At 45.8% G+C, this 20,774-nt stretch overlaps 1 protein-coding gene across 1 annotated transcript in view; it reads left to right on the plus strand.

Annotated features, from left to right (window-relative positions):
* Positions 1-19,140, plus strand: part of EIF2B3 (eukaryotic translation initiation factor 2B subunit gamma) — a 169,278-nt gene extending 150,138 nt beyond the window's left edge. Inside the window, exons 11-12 of the mRNA XM_060140215.1 lie at positions 10,274-10,377; positions 18,921-19,140. Of these exons, the coding sequence (XP_059996198.1) occupies positions 10,274-10,377; positions 18,921-18,973 (157 nt within the window). The 3' untranslated portion in view covers positions 18,974-19,140. The remainder of the gene's footprint in view (positions 1-10,273; positions 10,378-18,920) is intronic.
* The last annotated feature ends 1,634 nt before the right edge of the window (positions 19,141-20,774 follow it).

A 20,774-nucleotide genomic window follows, 5' to 3' on the forward strand; every position in this document is an offset into this window, starting at 1 on the left:
GTAATTTAAGAGTTTAAAGAAAAGGAATAGCATGATTAAATTCCCATTTTATGAAGATCATTTTGGCTGTGGTGAGAAGGATGATCTGTAGAGGGTAAATATGGAGGCAGGAAGACTACTGAAATAATCCTGGTAAAATGGAAGAGGTCCTTAACTAACACAATAGCAGTGGAGATGGAGAGAAGTAACAGGGTGGTAAAAACTATAAAGCATGATGACTGCCTGGATATGTGAAGTGAAAGAGAGAGAAATTAAGGAAAATTCTTAGATTTCTTGCTGGAGCAATAAGGTTTCTGGTGTGCCAGTCACTAAGATAGAAATCAGTGGAGAAGGAGCAAGATTTGCAGGGTGGGAAGCAGAGAAATGACACATTCCATCTGTGACAAGTTGAGCTCGTGGCAGGCGGCCTGACGTGCAGCACTTGCTGTATAGGACTGGAGTTCGGGAAAGAAGCCTGTGCTTGAAGTACAGATTGGGGGCGGTGGGCATGGAGGTGGTAACCAAATCCGTGGATACAGCTGAGACCACCCAGGAACAGTGTGTGGCATTGAAAGAAAAGAAACCAAGACAAAACCTTGGAGAACATCAGTAATTTTAGACATAAGTAAAGGAATCTAAGGTGACTGACAAGAAACGAGCAAGGAAGGAATGTAAGGGGCAAGGGAGAGGACATTTGGTCGGTGAAGCCCAGGTTTCTAGTTGGGAAAACAGGGTAGATGGTGGTGTACTCACTGAGATGAGGAAGGGAGAGGGAGGAGCAGATTTGTGAGGAGATAAGGCTTGTGCGGGGCACATGGGATTGGAAGTACCTGTAGGACATCCAGGTGTGTGGAGGTAGCTGGTAGCCAGTTTGTGAGCAGAGGTTCGGAAAAGAGGTCAGACCCAGAGACCTCTTCCTGAATCACTGTGTTCTCCAACTTATTTTCCTTTCTCCATTTTTCTTTCTCTTCCAAATCCACCCTTCCAGCATTGGTCCTATGGATGAGAGCATGAGCTTTGGGGTCAGACTGCCCAGACTGAATCCTGGGTCTGTCACTTACTAGTCACTTAGGGGATTGGCTTTACCTCTTTGAGCCCGATTTTCTCATTATAAAATAGGGTAAAAACTGGGTTGCCTCATAGGTTTATTGGGAATACTAAGTGAGTCAATAGACATAAAGCACTGAGAACAGTGCTTCGCACAAAGAATGTTAGCTGTATCATTATCATCTTCTTCTTCATTACTTTATCTCATCTCACAGAGGTGACATGTTGCCAGTGTTGTCGTCCTAAAGAATATCTCTGATCATATCCATGTTCTATTCAAAAACTTTTGAAGAACCCCCATTACCTTTAGAATAAAGTTTCAGTCTTTTGGAAGAAGTTAAGAAGGATCAGTTTAAGTTCTGCTTTGTACATTTGGTAGAATTCCCCAGTGAAGCCATCTGGTCCTGGACTTTTGTTTGTAGGGAGCTTTTTTTAAATTACAGATTCTATTTCATTTCTAGCCATTAGTCTGTTTGAGTTATCTATTTCTTCTTGATTCAGTTTTAGAATAAAGTTTCAGCTTCAGAGTTTCTCATGTTTTTCATGATCTAGCTCCAACACTGGGTCCTGGAATGTTAGAATGAGATGGGGCCTTAGAAATCATCCAGCTCAATTTCTGTATTTTTACAATGAATAAATCTTGGCAATCCAGACTTTTTTCTTATTGTTCCTGTGCTACTCCATATCCCATTCCAGATTCCTACGTAAGACTTTGAGATGTCACCATTCTCTTAAAAACCAGAACTACACTTGCCTTTATCCATTGGATCACCTGGTTCTAGAGTAGCTCGTGAGGCTTTGTAACTTCCACTCTGTCTCCTCTTGCCTCAGACCTTCCAAGGGAGACAGTGCCATAACTTCCTTGTTTGCTCTAATTGGTAACCTCTCCCTCCCCTCCTGTGGGTGGGCAGACAAAGGAGCAGCTCTCTAAAGCCCACTGTTAGTGTCCTGAATTGACATGAACAGACTTGGTAAGGAAACTAAGGCTCTGTAAGGAACTCCAGCTTATTTATATGAGAGAAGTTCATAGAAAGACCTAGCACAATGTCCCAGAGTTAGTTGCTGTTTTGGGGGAGGTATAATCTTGGATAGCCTAATAAGATTTCTAGCTGGGGAAACAGTAGAGGTTTAGATGGTGGCTGCTACTATTTTTCCAACTAAAAAAGTTTAGGTGAAGCTATAGGCAGCCCATATGGGACTAATGACTAGGAAGGCCATTAGAGACTACCCAACGCTGCAAGTTAGCTTCTGGTGATAAGACGAGACATCTTGCATCCCATATGAAATTTTTCCCATTATTTTTGGGTCATTTAGTTTAGTTTTGTTTTTTAATTTTTTTTTTGGCTGCGTTAGGTCTTCATTGCTGCGCGCGGGCTTTTCTTTGGTTGCGAAGAGCGGGGGCTACTCTTCATTGTGGTGTGCAGGCTTCTCGTTGTGGTGGCTTCTCTTGTTGGGAGCACGGACTCTAGGCATGTGGGCTTCAGTAGTTGTGGCACACAGGCTCAGTAGTTGTGGCTTGTGGGCTTAGTTGCTCCGCGGCATGTGGGATCTTCCCAGACCAGGGCTTGGACCCGTGTCTCCTGCATTGGCAGGCGGATTCTTAACCACTGCGCCACCAGGGAAGCCCCGGGTCATTTAGTTTTAATTACTTACAGTAAATTTAGGAAAGGTGATTAAATTGCTGTCATGTGAGACTTGATTACCCTGATGCTATTACATCTGGACTAAATGGCACAGTAGGAGCATGAAATTGTCTAGAAAGGAGTTTCTCATATTCTTAGTCTGCTTGTTTCTGCCAGCATTGGTGAGCTGCTAAGACTTTCTGGATAGTGGCTTGGACACCGGCCCAAGGTCCTCAGGGCTTAAAGGATGCTAGTAGGACTGCCTTGGGGAAGGTGTAGGCAAGACTATGCAGAGAAGCCTCCTTCCTGTCTTTCTGATTTTCTACCATTTCCAATTTATATGACAGCTGATGTTCAGCAATCAAAAGTGTAGTGAAAACTTCATTGTCGAGGCTTCAGTGTCAATCCTGTGTTCTGCATCTTTGGTCCTCTGGTCCTGATTAACATCTCCTGCATTTCCTCCTAGTCCAAGGTGAATGACCCAAGCAGCAGTCTAGGGTAGCACCTTCACATGCAGGCAGGCTGGGGAACCAGGATTTCACCTGGATTTTCCGTGCTTTCTGCAGGCAGCAAGTGCAGCCCTCAAAGCCAAACAAGATACAGTATTGCTGCTTCTCATTGTTACCCTGAGTGTCCTCTTTACTGACACTCAACTCACTGCCCTACCCACTGAGCCCCTTACATTTCCACTCCCCTTTATCCCTGACATTCACTGTGCCTGAATTGCCTTTCTTTAGAGATCTTTACCTGTAGAAATCCTACCCATCTTCCAAGGTCCCACATGTATTCTAACTGCTTCATGCAGTTTTCTTGAATTTTCCTAGCCAGAAATTATCTCTCCCACCTCTCTGTTCCCTGTGCACCCATCACTTTACTTATGCTCATGTGACACTTACTGCATCTTTTTTTTTCCTCAACTAGACTGTAAATTCCTTGAATACAGAAATACTCCTCATATGTCTTTGTATCCCTTAACTCCCAATACTGTATTTTTTTTTTGGCTGCATCGGGTCTTAGTTGCAGCACACAGGCCCCCCGATGCGCGGGCCTCTTTCTAGTTGCGGCGGCGTGCAGGCCTCTCTAGTTGTGGAGTGCAGGTTTTCTCTCTCTAGTTGTGGCGTGTGAGCTTCAGGGCACATGGGCTCTGTAGTTTGTGGCACGTGGGCTCTCTCATTGAGGCACGTGAGCTCAGTAGTTGCAGCATGCGGGCCTAGTTGCCCCACGACATGTGGGATCTTAGTTCCCCAACCAGGGATCGAACCTGCGTCCCCTGCATTGGAAGGCGGATTCTTTACCTCTGGACCACCAGGGAAGTCCCCCCAGTACTGTACTTTTTATATACTAGATACCTTGTAAGTATTTACTGAATGAAAAATAGAGATCCCTAATTTAAGCCCTCCTACTGTAACTGACTATCTGTCAAAAGAGCCCTGTCAACTTCTAGAAAAAGTCATGAAGTAAGTGCTTTACTCCTTCAAACTCACCAAAATGAAAACAAACAAAACCAGAAGAGGAAGCTTCATCTATAATAAAACTAGATAACTGCCATGTACCCATACACAGACTAAAGAATATCTGCCAGACGCAATGAAATTTAGGTCAGATCCAAAACGAGCACCAAGATTTGACCAGCATAAGGAATAGGGACATGGACGATCTAAAGGAGAAATGGCAAACACCACTTTTGCAAAATCTCAAGGCACATAGAACTGAAGAAAAAAAACATCAAGGCACATAGAAGGGAGAAAAACAGGCTGGCCTCATAGTTTTCTGTGACAACATTTAAGGCCAGAAGACAGTGAAACAACATTTAGAAATTTGGAAGGAAAACAATTGTGACCTAAGAATCCTATATGGTTGAAATATAAAATCATCAGAAATACTCCAAGGCTCAGGAGATTTGTCACCAATGAACCCTCTGGAAAACTCTACTCGAAGACATAATATAGCCAAGTAAGTAATGAAACAAAATACTGATAAATGGGTAGGCTGAGTATAAAAGTGAACTCCCTTAAACATAAAATTAAGTCTGTGGCAGTTAGAGTTGAAAAAAGATCATAATTGTTCAAAGAATTCTGTCCATGTTTCTTCAGTCACACTTTTGTTTTGTTTTGTTTTGTTTTTGCGGTACGCGGGCCTTTCACTGTTGTGGCCTCTCCCGTTGCGGAGCACAGGCTCCAGACGCGCAGGCTCCAGACGCGCAGGCTCAGCGGCCATGGCTCACGGGCCCAGCCGCTTCGCGGGATGTGGGATCTTCCCGGACCGGGGCACGAACCCGTGTCCCCTGCATCGGCAGGTGGACTCTCAACCACTGCGCCATCAGGGAAGCCCCAGTCATACTTTTAAAGAAACCAAATTATAAAACTTTGGCAAGATCCCCTGGACTTAAGGGACTCCTTCGGACTTTTGATTCATTCCCTACTTGTAACCATTTGCACTAAGCCCATCTTCTTAGACTACTACAGCTTATTTCTTTTAAGATTGTTACATCTTGGGAATTCCCTGGCTGTCCAGTGGTTAGGACTCCACACTTCCACTGCCGTGGGCCTGGGTTCAATCCCTGGTCGGGTAACTAAGATCCCACAAGCCACGTGTAGCACAGCCAAAAATAATAATAATAAATTTTTAAAAATAATATTGTTACATCTTTACTTTTATTCCCCCTGAGCCCTTTTTCTTAGCCTCTGCTTAGGGAATATAATTAGATTTCTGAGGAGGAAGACATTTTTCACTACTAAACCTTTATATAGTAAAGGGAGGCACATAGAACTAAAAGGAAGAAATGTTCAGCCTGCTCACTGGAGCCAGTACATTTTAATCTAGAGGACCCAAGAGCGAGAGTGACCAGAGACAGGAAGAAAGTGAGATGTTTCTTCAAGTATTGTATCTCATTACATGAATTAACCTGGATAAATCTCACAAATATGATGTTGAAGGGGAAAAAAGCAAGTTGCAGAAGGATACATAGAGAATGATAGCATTTATATAAAATTTTTAAACTTTGCAAAAGAATACTATATATTGTCTACTAATATATGTAGTAAAAATGCTTAAGAACAGTAAATACCAGAGTCAAATAGTAGTTACCTCTGGGAGGAGAAGGAGGGAAACGTGAAATAAAGAAAAATACTTTATTTTTGTATTGTTTTTTGGTGGGTATACAGGTGTTCTGTATATTCTCTGGACTTTTGCGTATGCCTGAAATATCTCATTAAAAATAATACATGTTCTTCGTCTAGAGGAACCCCTGGACCAGGGCCTCTTGGGCCAAGATTAGGAGCCTCTGGCATCTGGAGAGATACGGGCAACTAAGCCATAATCTTTGGGCTGAAGGAGACCTTTAGTCACATGCCTAAAAAGGCTATGTGTATCTCCAGTTCCTTGCTCTTTTCTCCCCAAGGTTATGAGTAAGTTTAGAAAGCGTGCCAGCTAATCCCCAGAGAAGAACCTGCTTGTCCTCAGAGTTAACTAAGAAGTTTCATGGCTCTTTACCAAACACTGCCAGTCAGCAGCTGAGGCAGAAGCCCGTGGCACCGTGGAGAGTCACTTACCACTGTGTAGGCTTGGGCACATTGCTTAACTTCCGTGAGCCCCACTTTTATCTGTAAAGATTAGAATAAATACCACCATTCCTGCAGGTTTGCTAAAAGGATTAAGTTACATAATAAATATAAAGTGCTTTGCGTAGTGACTGAGCTGTATTAGACATTAGATTTATGTGAGTTCCCTTCTCTCCTGGAATAAACTGAAGAAAGTCCTAACTAAAGCCAGAGGAGGAATGAGAATCTGGAGGCACTCCTGCTTCCCAGGTGAGGGCTTCTTCCTCCTGTCATATGTTATGGTATCTTGGCAGTGATCTTACAATAGGCCTCTGTTTTTCTCATGGCCTCCTCTCCACTGAAGCATTAGGGTTCTTGGGGTAGTTTCTCAAGGCCTGCAGCTTTGCTTAAAATTTGACACCACCAAGAAGTGAGGACCAAAAGCCCATTAATCTTAGCCATCTCTGAGCAGCTTGTTAGAGAACACAGCCAGGCATCGGCACAGCAGAGTCCTTAGTACCAAGCTGAGAGTTAAAAGTAGGATTCAGAAACTCTAGTTCTGGCACTGGGGCCAGGTCTTTTCATGAGCTGTATAGGAAGTCACCTCCCCTCCTGCTTTAAGCACTGAGGAGAAAAGGCAAAATCTTTACTGTGGATTGGCGACCTGGAGTGGGGCTTGTTTGATATGGTAGTGTCTGTCCTTCCCCTCCAGCCTGAGCAAACACACATACTACTTGTAAAATCCTTAACGTTGGAGTTCTTTCTGGACAAGAGGAAAGCTAAATTGGCTTAAAATTTTTCCAAAGTACCTCAGCCTTGCTAGGTGACTCGTGACTGCAACAATGATCATGGGAAACAATTGAAGAAACAAGTGGTAGAAAAGATTTCACACTTACTAAGCATTTTGTCGTCTCAAAGCCTTTCACAGATCCACTGAACAAGAGCTTCAGAAGAGCCCCCAGCTTCCCATCAATCAACCACTTTTTCCCTATCACATCTGCAGACTCTATAGTGGAGGTTTATTTGTCTCAGAGGGAGTTAACACACAAACTGGATGAGACAAGCAATAAAGCACTATGGGGGGTTCCTGAGACCTTAATCAGACCTGTTAAACATAAGGAGAACCCAGGCTATCCACTGCTATAGAAATCTGACCTCAGTCATTCCAGATTCTTCCTTCCAGAAATGGTTCCCACTTGTGTCCCAGATTCCAAAATAGCCATTTAGTACTCTCTAATTATGGCTGCTGGAGTTCCTGTTGGCGGTTTCATTTGCTGACTACATTTACCCCAGCCTAACTCCAGAGCATGCTACTACTCTTAAACGACTAAGTAGGAAGCATCCCCTTTCTCCCACTTTGAAAAAAGAAATGAGACTTTTTCAGTGACAAACTAGTAGCCAGTTGTAAGCCTGCTATGTCTCAGAAGCCTCTGTGTCTGAGGCTTTCTATACTTCCTTACTCTTCTCTTGGGGTGAATTTTCCCCTAGGAGCAGGAGTCACCCTAACCGCTGACTGGACTGCTTTTCCTCAGGCGGAGGGCAAATTGTAAAGTGCTGGAAGGTCCCTTAATGCCCACCCACTGAGTGTATCCTGAGTCTGAGCCAAAAAACAAACTAATACTAGGACTTCCCTGGTGGTCCAGTGGTTGAGACTCACTCCACACTTCCACTGCAGGGGGCATGGGTTCGATCCCTTGTCGGGAAACTGGGATCCCACATGCCGCATGGTGCAGCCAAAAAAAACCTAAAACTGTTTCTACCCATCTCTAGCCCACACCACAGAGGTGCTGTGGCTTTGGCCTTTTGCTGCTTTCCGACAAGCTTTAACCTTCTAGAAGAATAGAGATAAAGAAGGCTCTGGAATGCCATAAAGTGCTAAAATTCCTTTTTGGCAGTTTACTAAAGTTTTGGCATTTGGGAAGAATCTTTTTCTTTTTGATATTTATTTTATTTTATTTATTTTTTGGCCGCGTCAGGTCTTAGTTGCAGTACATGGGATCTTTTGTTGTGGCGTGTGGGCTTCTCTCTAGTTGTGGCGTGCGGGTTTTCTCTCTCTAGTTGTGGTGCGTGGGCTCCAGAGCGCATGGGCTCTGTAGTTTGCGGCACATGGCTCTCTAGTTGAGGCATGCAGTCTCAGTAGTTGTGGTGCACGTGCTTAGTTGCCCCACAGCATGTGGGATCTCAGTTTCCTGACCAGGGATTGAACCCGCGTCCCCTGTATTGGAAGGTGGATTCTTTACCACTGGACCACCAGGGGAGTCCCAAGGAAGAATCTGTTTTTTTAATGGCCTGTACATGATAGTTTTAGTCCTTGGAATGGCCTCTTTTCCATCCTCCACGCCTCCTGGGTTGCTTGAGGATTTTTTTTTAGTTGGTGTTTTGTTTTGTTTAAATGGATATTCACATCCTTCCTACTCACCTCTTTCTCCCCTCCAGCTGCCCACTTCTCACTCTTTAGGGTATTAAATATTCCCTTGTTAGGATAGAGCTCCTTCCACAGAGCCATCTTGGCTCAAAAAAACAACTAGGCAGGGCTTCTCTGGTGGCATAGTGGTTAATAATCTGCCTGCCAATGCAGGGAACACGGGTTCGAGCCCTGGCCTGGGAAGATCCCACATGCCGCGGAGCAACTAAGCCCGTGCACCACAACTACTGAGTCTGTGCTCTAGAGCCCACGAGCCACAACTACTGAGCCCGCGTGCCACAACTACTGAAGCCCGCGTGCCTAGAGCCCGTGCTCCGCAACGAGAGAAGCCACCGCAATGAGAAGCCTGTGCACCCGTAACCAAGAGTAGCCCCTGCTCACCACAACTAGAGAAAGCCTGCGTGCGCAAAGAAGACCCAACGCAGACAAAAATAAATTTTAAAAAAAAACTAGGCAGTCCCAGGCTTCCTCTAGCCTTTTCTCCCCTTAATTTCTTTCTTTCTTTTTTTTAACCTTATTTATTTATTTGGTTGTGCCAGGACTCCTTAGTAGCGGCTTGCTGGCTCCTTAGTTGTGGCATGCAAACTCTTAGTTGCGGCATGATGTGGGATCTGGTTCCCTGACCAGGAATCGAACCCAGGCCCCCTGCATTGGGAGTGTGGAGTCTTAACCACTGGACCACCAAGGAAGTCCCCCCTTAATTTCTTTGTATGGCATTATGATTAAATGTATGAATTCTGGAGTCAGGCAGACTTAGTTTTGAAACTGCTACTTGGCAGTTATGTGGTTTTAGGTAAATGGTTTAACTTCTCTTAATGTTACCTCATCTGTAAAATTTTGTTATTTTTACTACATCAGAGGTAAAAATGGTACTTCCAGAATGATTTAGGAATGTCCCAGATGATTTTACTGATGAAATGGCTAGATTTGTAGGTCACTCCTGTAATGTGTATAGAATATTTAGCACAGTACCTGGCCTGAGGTAGATATGCAATAAATGCTAGTGAAGATTTTCAAAAGGACTTTTCCCCCACCCACCAAGAAGATGCTTTTTAAACACATTCAAATGCTAAGAGCCAGTGGAGCTCCTCTTGAGAGTGTTGCTTTTATGAGTAATCTTTTATGTAGCATGGAGTTGGTTTAAAAAGCATCCTTTTTTTTCTAAACGAGTATGGTTTTGATTAACCAGGGTCTATGATGAGAGCTGTGGGGCACCCACTGTTTCCATAGCTGATCTCCTGGGAAGATTCATGGGATCTGAGCCTCCAATGAAATTTGGTATATATTCCCAGATGAGAGACAGGAGCAATGGATCAGCCCAGGGACCAGGGCCAGCTTCCACCCCCAGACCAAAGGAAGAGAGATTGGATGGAATTTAGACCTCCCAGTCTGGGGTGCCTAAAGAACTGAAGGCAGACTGGTTGCTCTTTTCAGGCTTTGGGGGAATATCATTATGAGCATATAGAAACTCTGGTCTTCTCTAAAGCCCAGTCCTCTCCTGGCCCAGCTGTGCCATTCTGTCTTCTAACGATAAGCTTGTAGCCATTAACTGGACTGGCCAGCTAGTCCTAGCATATGGAGGAGCCAGAACCCCCAACCCATAGTGACAAGGATAGTGATGAGAGCCATGGACACTCCCTAACTTGGTTACTGTGTTACAGAAGCAACATCCAGGGCAGCGTCATCTGCAATAATGCTGTAATCGAGAAGGGAGCAGACATCAAGAACTGCCTAATTGGAAGCAGCCAGAGGATTGAAGCCAAAGGTAAACCAGAAACCAAATTACAATCACAGGTGCCATTTTTTACATATCACAGTAACACAGGTAATGCTCAGTGCTGGTGAGAACTGGGGAACAAGCATATGCATACACTTCAGGTGAGAACATAAATTGATAAAGCTATCTTAGGAGGGGATTGACATCACTGTCAAATTTTTTAACTTTGACTTTACAGTTCCATTTTTAAGAATTTATCTTGTTAGATAAGCTCATATATATTTATGCAGGCTTACTACCAAAAAATTGAAAACATAACAGAAAGATCTGATGACCCAGATTGGCACCAATACTTTACAGTGGCTGTTAGGCATAAGAGAGAAGGGCCAGTGATCCAACAAAGGCTCTGGAACTAGCTCTGGCCTCCTGCAGTCCTTGAGTACCTCATCTGACCTGATAGTTAAGAGAGAGAGTCCCATAGATTCTTGGCCTGGAAGAAGGTTAGCAGCTTCTTCAGAAACCATTTTCTCAGAGCCATCCTCAACTGCTTAGCGATGATGCTGTGAGCTTTACTGTTAGCGAGCTCTGCACTGTAGCTGTAGAAAGACTGTATAGTGCTAGAGAGACATGCAGACATCAGGATTTCCCTGCTGGGCTGGTCAAATTTGAATGGTCCATAATTTGGCTGGGTATTTTTAACCAAAAAGTAGACAAAGCTCACGATCAGTAAGAATGGCTCACTCCTTTTCAGATTATTCCTAAACCTAAAATAGGATGGGATAGGGGAGTTGCTGAAGGAACTAAACCCACCAATTCTGAATTGGTGTAAGCCACATCATTTTCCTTCTCCCAGTAAGTAGAGGCCTTCTTCGGTTTTTTCTCCTTCCCTTTTTAAAGTTGTGTGCTTCCCTTGTGAGCTTTAGACTCAAACAGACCCGGGTTCAGATCTCAGCTGTGCAACTCACTGGATGTGCACCAGGTTAAGTTTTTAATTTCTTGGCCTCAGATTTTTGAAACTAGAAAAATTGAGACAATAATACCTATCTTGGGGCTTCCCTGGTGGCGCAGTGGTTGAGAGAGTCCGCCTGCCGATGCGGGGGACGCAGGTTCGTGTCCCGGTCCAGGAGGGTCCCACGTGCCGCGGGGCGGCTGCACCCGTGGGCCATAGCCCCTGGGCCTGCGCGTCCGGAGCCTGTGCTCCGCGGCAGGAGAGGCCGCAGCAGTGAGAGGCCCGCGTACCGCAAAAAAAAAAAAAAACCTATCTTGGAAGATTGTTGTGAGAATTAAATACAGTTAAATGTTTTGAGGAGTACAAACAGCTTCTGGAGCATACCAGGGGACTTAGAGCTCCATATACCCACCATGCTCTTGTGCCTCTCCATGCCTTTGCACATGGCCCCTCTCTCTCTGGAATTCTTGATGACTCTGCCCAAGTGCTTTCTCTCCCTGACTCTTCCCATGATTCCCCACAGTCAAAATGAGCATTCCTTCCTCCTCTGCTCCTTTGTCAGTACCTTTATTAAAGTACATACACAAGTTATGGCTATTATTTATGAATCTACCTTCCCTACTAGACTGAGATCCTCAGGCCAAGGATTGACTTATTTCAATATGTATCCCTAGCTCTCCGAACAGGTCCTGGTTTATCGTAGATAGTGGGAAGTGGAGAGATGAGTGAATGAATTTTGGATCCATAAAGGGAATTTGAGGCCATTTCAGGGCAGAGAGTTCGGGTTCCAAGAAAGGCATTTGTGAGATAGTTGCAGTTATCATGAAATCTCTTCTGGCTTCTCTTCTAAACTTATGCTGGTGAAAGAACCACATGCAACACCGATAAATGAACTGGGGAGATGTGGCCTTGGCCTGAAACCACCCTTCAACCTTTTTCTTCACTTGAGACTAGATGCAGCTCTCCTCTTCATTGCCTTTCTTCTCACATTTCAAGTGCTTTCTTCTTCTACGTGTGAGAATTGTCATTTCTAAGAGGCCTTTCCTGGGTGTCACTAGTTTACCAATAAGGTTCTTTGTTATAAGCATCATAAACTAATAACTCCGGCTGATTTAAGCTGATAAAGAATTCATTGTAAAGGTAGGTAGCTCACAGCTCTAAGATAGTTGCAGAATCAAGCTTAGAAAATGGGTTACAGCCAAGATTTACACTCCAAATCATTCTGGTGAGGACACTGCTGCCATCCTTGCTGAACACTGGTTATCACAGCTGGCAGTGCTACTCCAGCCGCCCAGCAGGTAGATTCTCTCTGGTTCCTACTTTTTTGTGTGGTGGCCCAGCCCAAGGTTTGTGGTGGCTGCATTAACAGGTCAAGCCTAGATCCTATACCCCTGCCCTAGCTGCAGGGAAGGCTGGCATTTTTAGTTCAGTTAGTAGGAGACAGACTCCACCCAGTGTCTCACCAGAGAATCTTTGAACAGGAGTGTTAGTCAGCAGCGGTGCCCCAGCTATTGGTACTTTCTGCTGTGATCCCGTGCCAGCTGAGAGTATGAGTTTAGGTGAGAGGGCTGAGACACCAGCTTGAACTCCAGCACAGGAGGCATGGATGGCCCTGCCCTCCTAGAGTGCCACTGGCCTACAGCTATTGTTTACAGCTTTAAAATGTTCTCCCGTGCATTGTCTTTATTGGATTCTCATAAAAGCCATCTCTAAGGTAGGGATTCATTATTGACCCATTTGTTGAAGTGGAAACTGAGACTTTGAAAAGTTGAAATTTACCCAAGGTCATAGCTAGTACATGACAAAACTGGGTCTTCAGCCTGAACTATCGACAGCCTCCAGAAAGACCAGAAGAAGAAGCCATTCCTGGCTTGCCCAGCAGAATTTGGTCGTTGATACCCTTTTTCTCCCTTTAGTCCATCTTTCTCGGACCAATAGGAAAAATATGTTTGGCCTCCATATTATGGCTCTTACTCTCCTCAGGAACATCAGGTCTTAGTTCTTTCCCCTGCTCAGCATACCACTTCACCCAAGCCTACCCTTGGCTTGCAGAGAAACTTGTTTTTTGAGCATCTGAGGCCTGTTGGTTGTTTCTTTTTTTTTTTTTGCAGTACACGGGCCTCTCACTGTTGTGGCCTCTCCCGTTGCGGAGCACAGGCTCCGGACACGCAGGCCCAGCGGCCATGGCTCACGGGCCCAGCCGCTCCGCGGCATGTGGGATCTTCCCGGACCGGGGCACGAACCCATGTCCCCTGCATCGGCAGGCGGACTCGCAACCACTGTGCCACCAGGGAAGCCCCTGTTGGTTGTTTCTTAAAAATAGGATTGAGAACACCAGCCTTTTCTCTGATTCCATGGAAGGTCTTGGAAGGGATCCCCAGAGCTTCAAAAGCAGCCGCTCAGCTGGTCTGTGGGGCTGCTTTCTTATCCCATCCCCTCCCCTGTCTCCTCATTGCATTTCTCTCCCCTGCTTTGTTCTCTCCTATTTGGGTTTATGGCCCCACACCATGTTTCTTCCACCTCCTTCTTGCTTCTTTGTCTTTGTAAATTATCTCCTGCTCAGCAAAAAGTAGAAACATCCCCTAGTGCTTTTCTTCTTTCAGTCCCTCCTGGAGCCAGGAGCTGCTTCCTTTTGTTGTTTTTACTGGCATATTTGAATGAGTGAACTCCATTTGCCACTGCCCTAGGGTGTCCCTCCTTTCTTATTTGCTGGAACCTGGAAGCTCACAGTTTCTGCTTGTTCTTCTCCCCACTTCCAGCAAAGTATTGGTGCTCCTTTCTTTTACTTTGCCAGGACCCCTCTTCATTCTGTGTGCAGAATGCATGAATGTCAACGGAATGCCAGTATTGAGGCACATCTCCCATCAGGGAGCATAGGGATGTGCCAGCCAAACCCCTAGGATGTCACGGGCTGCGGCGTCTCCTGGGCTTTCTAGCTCTAACTACATGCCCTCTCCTTAACGGTCCTGAAGGAGAGATGGCCAGAGAAGTCATCTGGACTTTAAACTGGAGAACCCCAACATTTCTTGCCCTGTCCTCTATGCTAGAGAGACCAATGCGTCCAGCACAGTAGTCAGTGCCTTCCTGCCACAGGTACTCCTGGCCAGTCACCTGTTCCCACTATCACTTTTCTTTTTTTTTTAATATTTATTTACTTATTTATTTTGACTGTGCCGGGTCTTAGTTGCTGCACACGGGATCTTCGCTGCGGCATGCGGGATCTTTAGTTGCAGCATGCAGGCTCATAGTTGCCACATGTGAGCTTCTTAGTTGCAGCATGCGGACTTCTTAGTTGCGGCATGCAAACTCTTAGTTGTGGCATGCATGCGGGATCTAGTTCCGTGACCAGGGATCAAACCCAGGCCCCCCGCATTGGGAGCATGGAGTCTTACCCACTGGACCACCAGGGAAGTCCCCACTATCACTTTTCTTTGAGGCTGAGCCACATTGAGAATGCAAATTCCAAACCATCAGTGCAGCAGTCAAGACCTGTTAACTGTGGATGACCCAGACAAACATCAGCTCAGGTCCTCACCAGCAAAGAGTCAGGAGATGGCAAAGTCCCCAGTCAGTCTTCCTCCCATGGAGGGATTTCAGGAAAAAACATTCATCCTCAGAAGCAATGCCGTCCCCTCTCCAAATCCCAGTCATTTGCATGCCACAGAGTCACCACATCCATAGCAGTCTTCTACACCAAAAATGGGACTATCGTAACCCAGCGTAGGCCCCTCTGCCCGTTTTTAGCACTACCAGGAGAACAAGGCATTTTCTAACAATTCTGCCTTTACTCACCCCACCCAGCATGCTCAGTTAATGAGATTATCTCTGGCAAAAATCCTGGCAACCAAGTTTGACCTCCTGCTCAAGCCAACTGAAAAACCACAGCCAACAAAGTCAAAACCTGGGAAACTAATTGGACATTTCATCTGAGTCTTTTATTACTGTCAGTGAGAGAACTTGGATCTCTTCCCTGGTCCCGCAGTGATCAGTCCTTTGGCTGTGCAGTAGACCTGATGGGTACATAGATCAAGTCCTGGCTAGCAGGAGTCCTCCCCAGCTTCCCAACAGTGCAGCTTTTCATATGTGACTTGTCATTCCCTTCTACCTCACTGGTTTTTTTCCCAACTTACTTTCCTCCCTTGTACTCTTCCCTTTAGGACCTTTCCCGACCTGATTCCAGCCCAGAACTTTTCCAGTGTGTTTATTGGAGCCTCCTTCCAGCCCTGGCCAAGCAGAACTAGTACTGCTTGTTTTTCCCCTTCAGGTTTCCTCCACCTTACTGAATCTCCATAAAAATACATCTTCCCCCAAAATGCCAGATACAGTCTTCCTCCCCTGAGTCCCAGTGATGGTGCAGGTATTTATTCGGAGCCTAGCAGAGCAGAAAAAGGTGTTGTTTGCCTCAGCCTAACCCCTCATTAACCCCTCTGGTCTGGAGCACTGAGGACCAAGAAGTGTTAATGAAACTGGCACTGTCTTCAGAACATTCCAGTGTCCCTGGAAACTAGGAAGAGACTGGGTGAAGGAAGAGCAGATGTCAGAGTCTGGTTATGAGATGATGTGGCTAACTGATGGCTACAGAGGGATAAAGGGCAAAGAGGAGCTTTTGGAGGTGCCCTGGGAAGCTAGCCAGAGAAGTGTTTCCTTTGTTCTTTTCTGGTCAGTCTTACCTCAAGGTAGAGCCTGATTGACACTCACACTCCAGGACCAGCCCCAGCCCTAGGGAATTTAGCAGCCTGAGCAGTGTCTGGGCCTCCCTCCCATTCCTCTCACTGAAGGAAGCAGATTGCTATAAAATATAAAAAGAACACCTCCTAGGGCAGGAGTACACAGGCCAGACCCAGCCACGTCCTGTAACTTCCGTTTAATACTTATCAAGCCTCTTTACATCAATTATCTTATTGAATCCCCACAACTTCGTGAGGAAACTAAAGCCCAAAGACATGAAATAATTTGCTCAAAGTCAAATTACCAATAGAATTCAAATCTCTATGGCTCAGAGCTCTCCTATTCTGCACTGTCACCTTTTCTTCTCACATGAGATTGCCTCTGTCAAATACAATGCTGAAACAAGAAACTCTGTGAAAGGCTTAGACCTTGGTTTCTCTTCCTACTGGAGAACATTAGAGAAATAGGCCCGAAGATGCTCTAGACCCACTAGGACCTTTCCTGTAACGCACCGGATGTGTCAGTTATATTCTCTTTGACAAGGGGATTGGAGGCCTTCTCCTCCATACATGCTCCTTTTCCCACTTCTCTACCCTCACATAACCCCCAGAACACACACATCTTCAACAAACAATTACTGCCTATCTTCCAGGCTCTGGGAGGCTAGGAGTGTAAAGATGAGTAAGATTTGCCTCTTGCTGTCCAGCTGCTCACAGTCTATTATAGAGACTCAGATGAGTAGAGAAATAAGTGCAGGGGCTTCCCTGGTGGCGCAGTGGTTGAGAGTCCGCCTGCCAATGCAGGGGACGTGGGTTCGTGCCCCGGTCCGGGAGGATCCCACATGCCGCGGAGTGGCTGGGCCCGTGAGCCATGGCCGCTGGGCCTGCGTGTCTGGAGCCTGTGCTTCGCAATGGGAGAGACCACAACAGTGAGAGGCCCGCATACCGCAAAAAAAAAAAGAAAAAGAAAAAGAAGTGCAGTAAAATTTCACAGGTATGATGGTAGAAGACTGTCAGGGTTAATTATGGACAAAAGAGAGAAATTGGTCAGTTCCTGGCACAAGGATCAGGAACACCATCTCAAAGGAGAGAATTTAGGCTAAATCTTAAAATTGTTGGCTATTTACCAAATATACAAAAGGGAAGAACCTCTCGAGCAAAGGAGAACCATGTAAACAGGCACCTGACGGCAAAAAACAATCTGATATGTTGGGAATTGAAAATCATTTGGAAAATCTAGAATATAGTGTGTAAGGGAGATATAGCAAGAAGCAAAACTGGAAAGGTGAATAGAACAGAGGACATGTCTGAAATCTCAAAGTCTCCACAGCTTCAGTCAGAAACCCCCTTTCTACTGACAGAGCGGAAGTAGGCTCCAGGCTGTGGGCAGTATGAGCAGAACAAAACATCTCTTTACTACCAAACTTGGTCCTATCGTTAACGATCTTCATTTTGCTGCACCAAACCCTTCTGAGGCTGAAGTAGAGCCTCAGGAAAGTCAGTGTTTCTGCCTCACCTATCAGGGTCACTCTCAAGCCCCCATGTGTGGCAAGAAAGGTGTTGGACCTTTAGAAGCCAAGCTAACCCAGAAGGAATCCATTTTCAGCCAGGTGGTCAGCCTTTTCTGTCTGAGCCAATAGAACACTGAAAGCTCTCCTTCCTCCTACATCTGCTCCATACCTCCAGGGAACAAGCAGACAGCATGCTCCTGGTTTCCCCTACCCCTTCCAAACCATTGGTTCACTGCCTCCTTTCTATAGCTCTTACTCCTTGAAAGCTAACCCTCTTCTTATCTTTCACCCCATCGTTGGTAAGCTCCCAGGGCACTCCCCTAAATATATCGAGGGTTCACAGTCTTCCCCTTTCCTCCCTCTCTTTTTCGAAACATCTTGGACAACTTAAACATATTCATCGCTGAACCATCCAGCCCCTCAGCTTCACCATTCCCTGACCTTCTCCACCAACCTTCACTCCCCTGCAACTTTAGCTCTCCACTTACATAACCATACCCTATCCCTGTCATTACGCCAAGCCTCTGAAATCTTTCATGCGCCAGTAGCTGTGCTAGACACTGGGGTGTGATCATAAATCCACTGCCCCTGCCCTCAAGATTCTTACAGTGAAGTAGAGACAGAGATACACATCAGGTGGAGTGTTTTCAGAGAGCAGGAAATGGACAGTTCGGAAGGGAAGGCATCACATAGTGGAGGTGCTTGATTAGGGCATTTAGGGTGAGTAGGGAGGGAAAGAAAGGCATTCTAGGCAGAGGGAACAGCATGTACTAAGGTCTAGAGCTGTAAAATAACATGGCTTCTAGGTACAAATGGAGAGTGATGGAAGATAAAGCTGAGAGGTAGGCAAAGGTCAGGTCACAGAGGGCCTTACGAGTTTGGACTTTATAAAAATAATACTGACCACTATTTGTCAAACACTCAATGATTCTTTAACTCATTGAATCCTCACAATAACCCTGTCGAGTATGGAGTATTATTTACATGTGACATATGAGGCATCTCCCTTTCTCCTTTGAATATCTCCATCATTTAACTATTTAGTCTCTTTTCTTCTCACTATTTTCCCCCATTCCCTATCCTCTGGCCACACCACAGTTTTTCACAGGCCTCTTTCTTACATCTTTATGTCTTTGCTCACGTTGTTTTAACAGCCTGGAATGCCTTCCCCTTGATATACTGCCTAAAAAAACTCTATCATTCTTTATGACTCAGTTCCAGTCCCCCTCCTATGTGAAGTCTCCTGAAAGCCAGATGTATAGAGAGTCAGTCCCCTCCTCCTGTGTAGGAAGATGCTGTCTCTTCCAAAGTCCTTTCGACAAGTTGTATTCCCAAGAGCTTCCAAAGAGCAGAGCCACATAGGAGAGGCATGAATGTTTATGAACACAGAATTAGAAGTAATCGGGTTTGAAATGACATATTTTGCTGCCATTTCTTAAACAATCTTTTCTTTTTCTTTTATAGCCAAACGAGTGAATGAGGTGATCGTGGGGAATGACCAGCTCATGGAGATCTGAGTTCTGAGCAAGTCAGACTCCTTCCTCTTGGCCCCCAGAACTACAGATGTTGGCTGGCCCACCTGTTTGACTCTGTATTTATTTCCCAATAAAAGAAGGGCTCCCAAAGGCATGCTGGAGACTTAGGGAGTAGTCCCAAGCTCCACATCAAATGGGCTCCAGAGATACACAGTGTGTGTTCATGTTGTAGAAACCATCTGGAGCTGGCGTGTGGAACAGTGGCCTAGCTCTTGTACACCGAGGGTATCAGGCAGGGGCAGCAGCTGTCCAGTGGTGAAGTTCCTAGGAGGGCTACTTTCTGACTGGCTGGCCCAGCGTCGTCCTTAAAAGCATCTCCCACCTGAAAGGACCTGAGGGTACTTCAGTCCCTGACCCTAATCAGGCTTTCTAGGCCCATAGGCCTAGCTGCTGTCATTGCAACCTCTGCATATGATGTTCCCTCTACAGCTGTCAATTTGGGCAGCCTGGCCCCTGAACCTCAGTCCAGGACTTACTGCTCTGCTCCCATACCTACCACACAGATTCCTGGCCCCTGACACCACGCCACCGCCAGCCTCACCTTCTAACCCCTGCCATTTACTTCCTATCCTTCCAGCCTCGGGTCAGTTTCTCCAGCTCAACTATTACACCTTGGAGACCCTAGAGCAATCAGGAGGCAGCCCCTGCCTAGCCAAGCCTATCCCCACAGGTTTTAGTGGAAGAAAGAGCAATAAAAGAAAGCCATGGTTTGAGAGAAGCCAGACCCCTTCTCACCTCCTCTTAGTGAGGTCTGCCCAACGTGGTAAGGAAGAGCCAGCAACCTATATCATCGTTGGAAATTCTTTCTGAGTCTTCTCCAGCTGCAGTCCTTTAGACCCTAGTTACACAGACTCTCCTGCTTCAGATCATTGAGAAGTGACATTTCAGTACTCACAGCTCTTCTGGATCCCTGTGCACCTTGCCTTCACCACCCCCGCTCCCAAACACACACACTCTGCTCTTGCCTCTCCCTACATTGCTTTTACAGCCTGCAGGTGTTTGGTGGAAGATGAAAGTGGTTCCTGGGGTGAGATTTCACCTCCTAGAATTATCAAAGGAAACGTTTCTCTTGATGTGCTCACTGTGGGTGGCTGTAATTATAAAGAATGATTTGAAATACTGGTTTCTACATTGCTTCAAAAATCTGAAGTCTCTCAAGTTCATTTGAGTGATCTTGCCTGAACCTTAGTTGCTTTTATTGAACTTGTCAGAGACTGGATGAGCATTCCTACCCTGGGGGATCTCCACCTCCGCCAGCCTTCTTGGTTGCTCTAGAGCTCCACATTCCTCCCACTGGTCGGGACAAGGTTCCTGAAAGTTTGTCCTAATCAGACAGGAGTTGAAATGGCCCAGCAGAGTGGTTGAAACTGATAGGACTGCAGGGGAGGTGGGAATAAAGAGCTGTGGTAGTGCCCAAGATGATCCCCTTTGGAGGTGATATTCAATTTGTGGGGCTCCGATGATGCTAGAGACAGTTCTGGCCTCGATGGAAGAAGACCTGCCCTGTGGAATGTTGTTTGGCTTTGGCCAAATCACTGTCTCTCTCTGTCCCTAAGTTTCTACATCTGCAAGATGGAAAAGTTGGACTGGGTGACTTTTAAGTGACTTTCTCAGGTTTTGTCCCCTCTCAGAGCTTTCTGACCCTTGGGGTCCAGGTGGCCCAAGAGGCCAGAAGACTGCTCCTTGACCGCAGAAAGGGGATAGAGGTGGGTGGATTTGGAGGTAGGGTGGAGTAGGGGAAGAGAAGGGATTGATTAAACTGTCCCAGAGCCTTCCCATACCC

Source organism: Lagenorhynchus albirostris, chromosome 2, assembly GCF_949774975.1.
Source record: "Lagenorhynchus albirostris chromosome 2, mLagAlb1.1, whole genome shotgun sequence".
NCBI classification, from domain to species: domain Eukaryota; kingdom Metazoa; phylum Chordata; class Mammalia; order Artiodactyla; family Delphinidae; genus Lagenorhynchus; species Lagenorhynchus albirostris.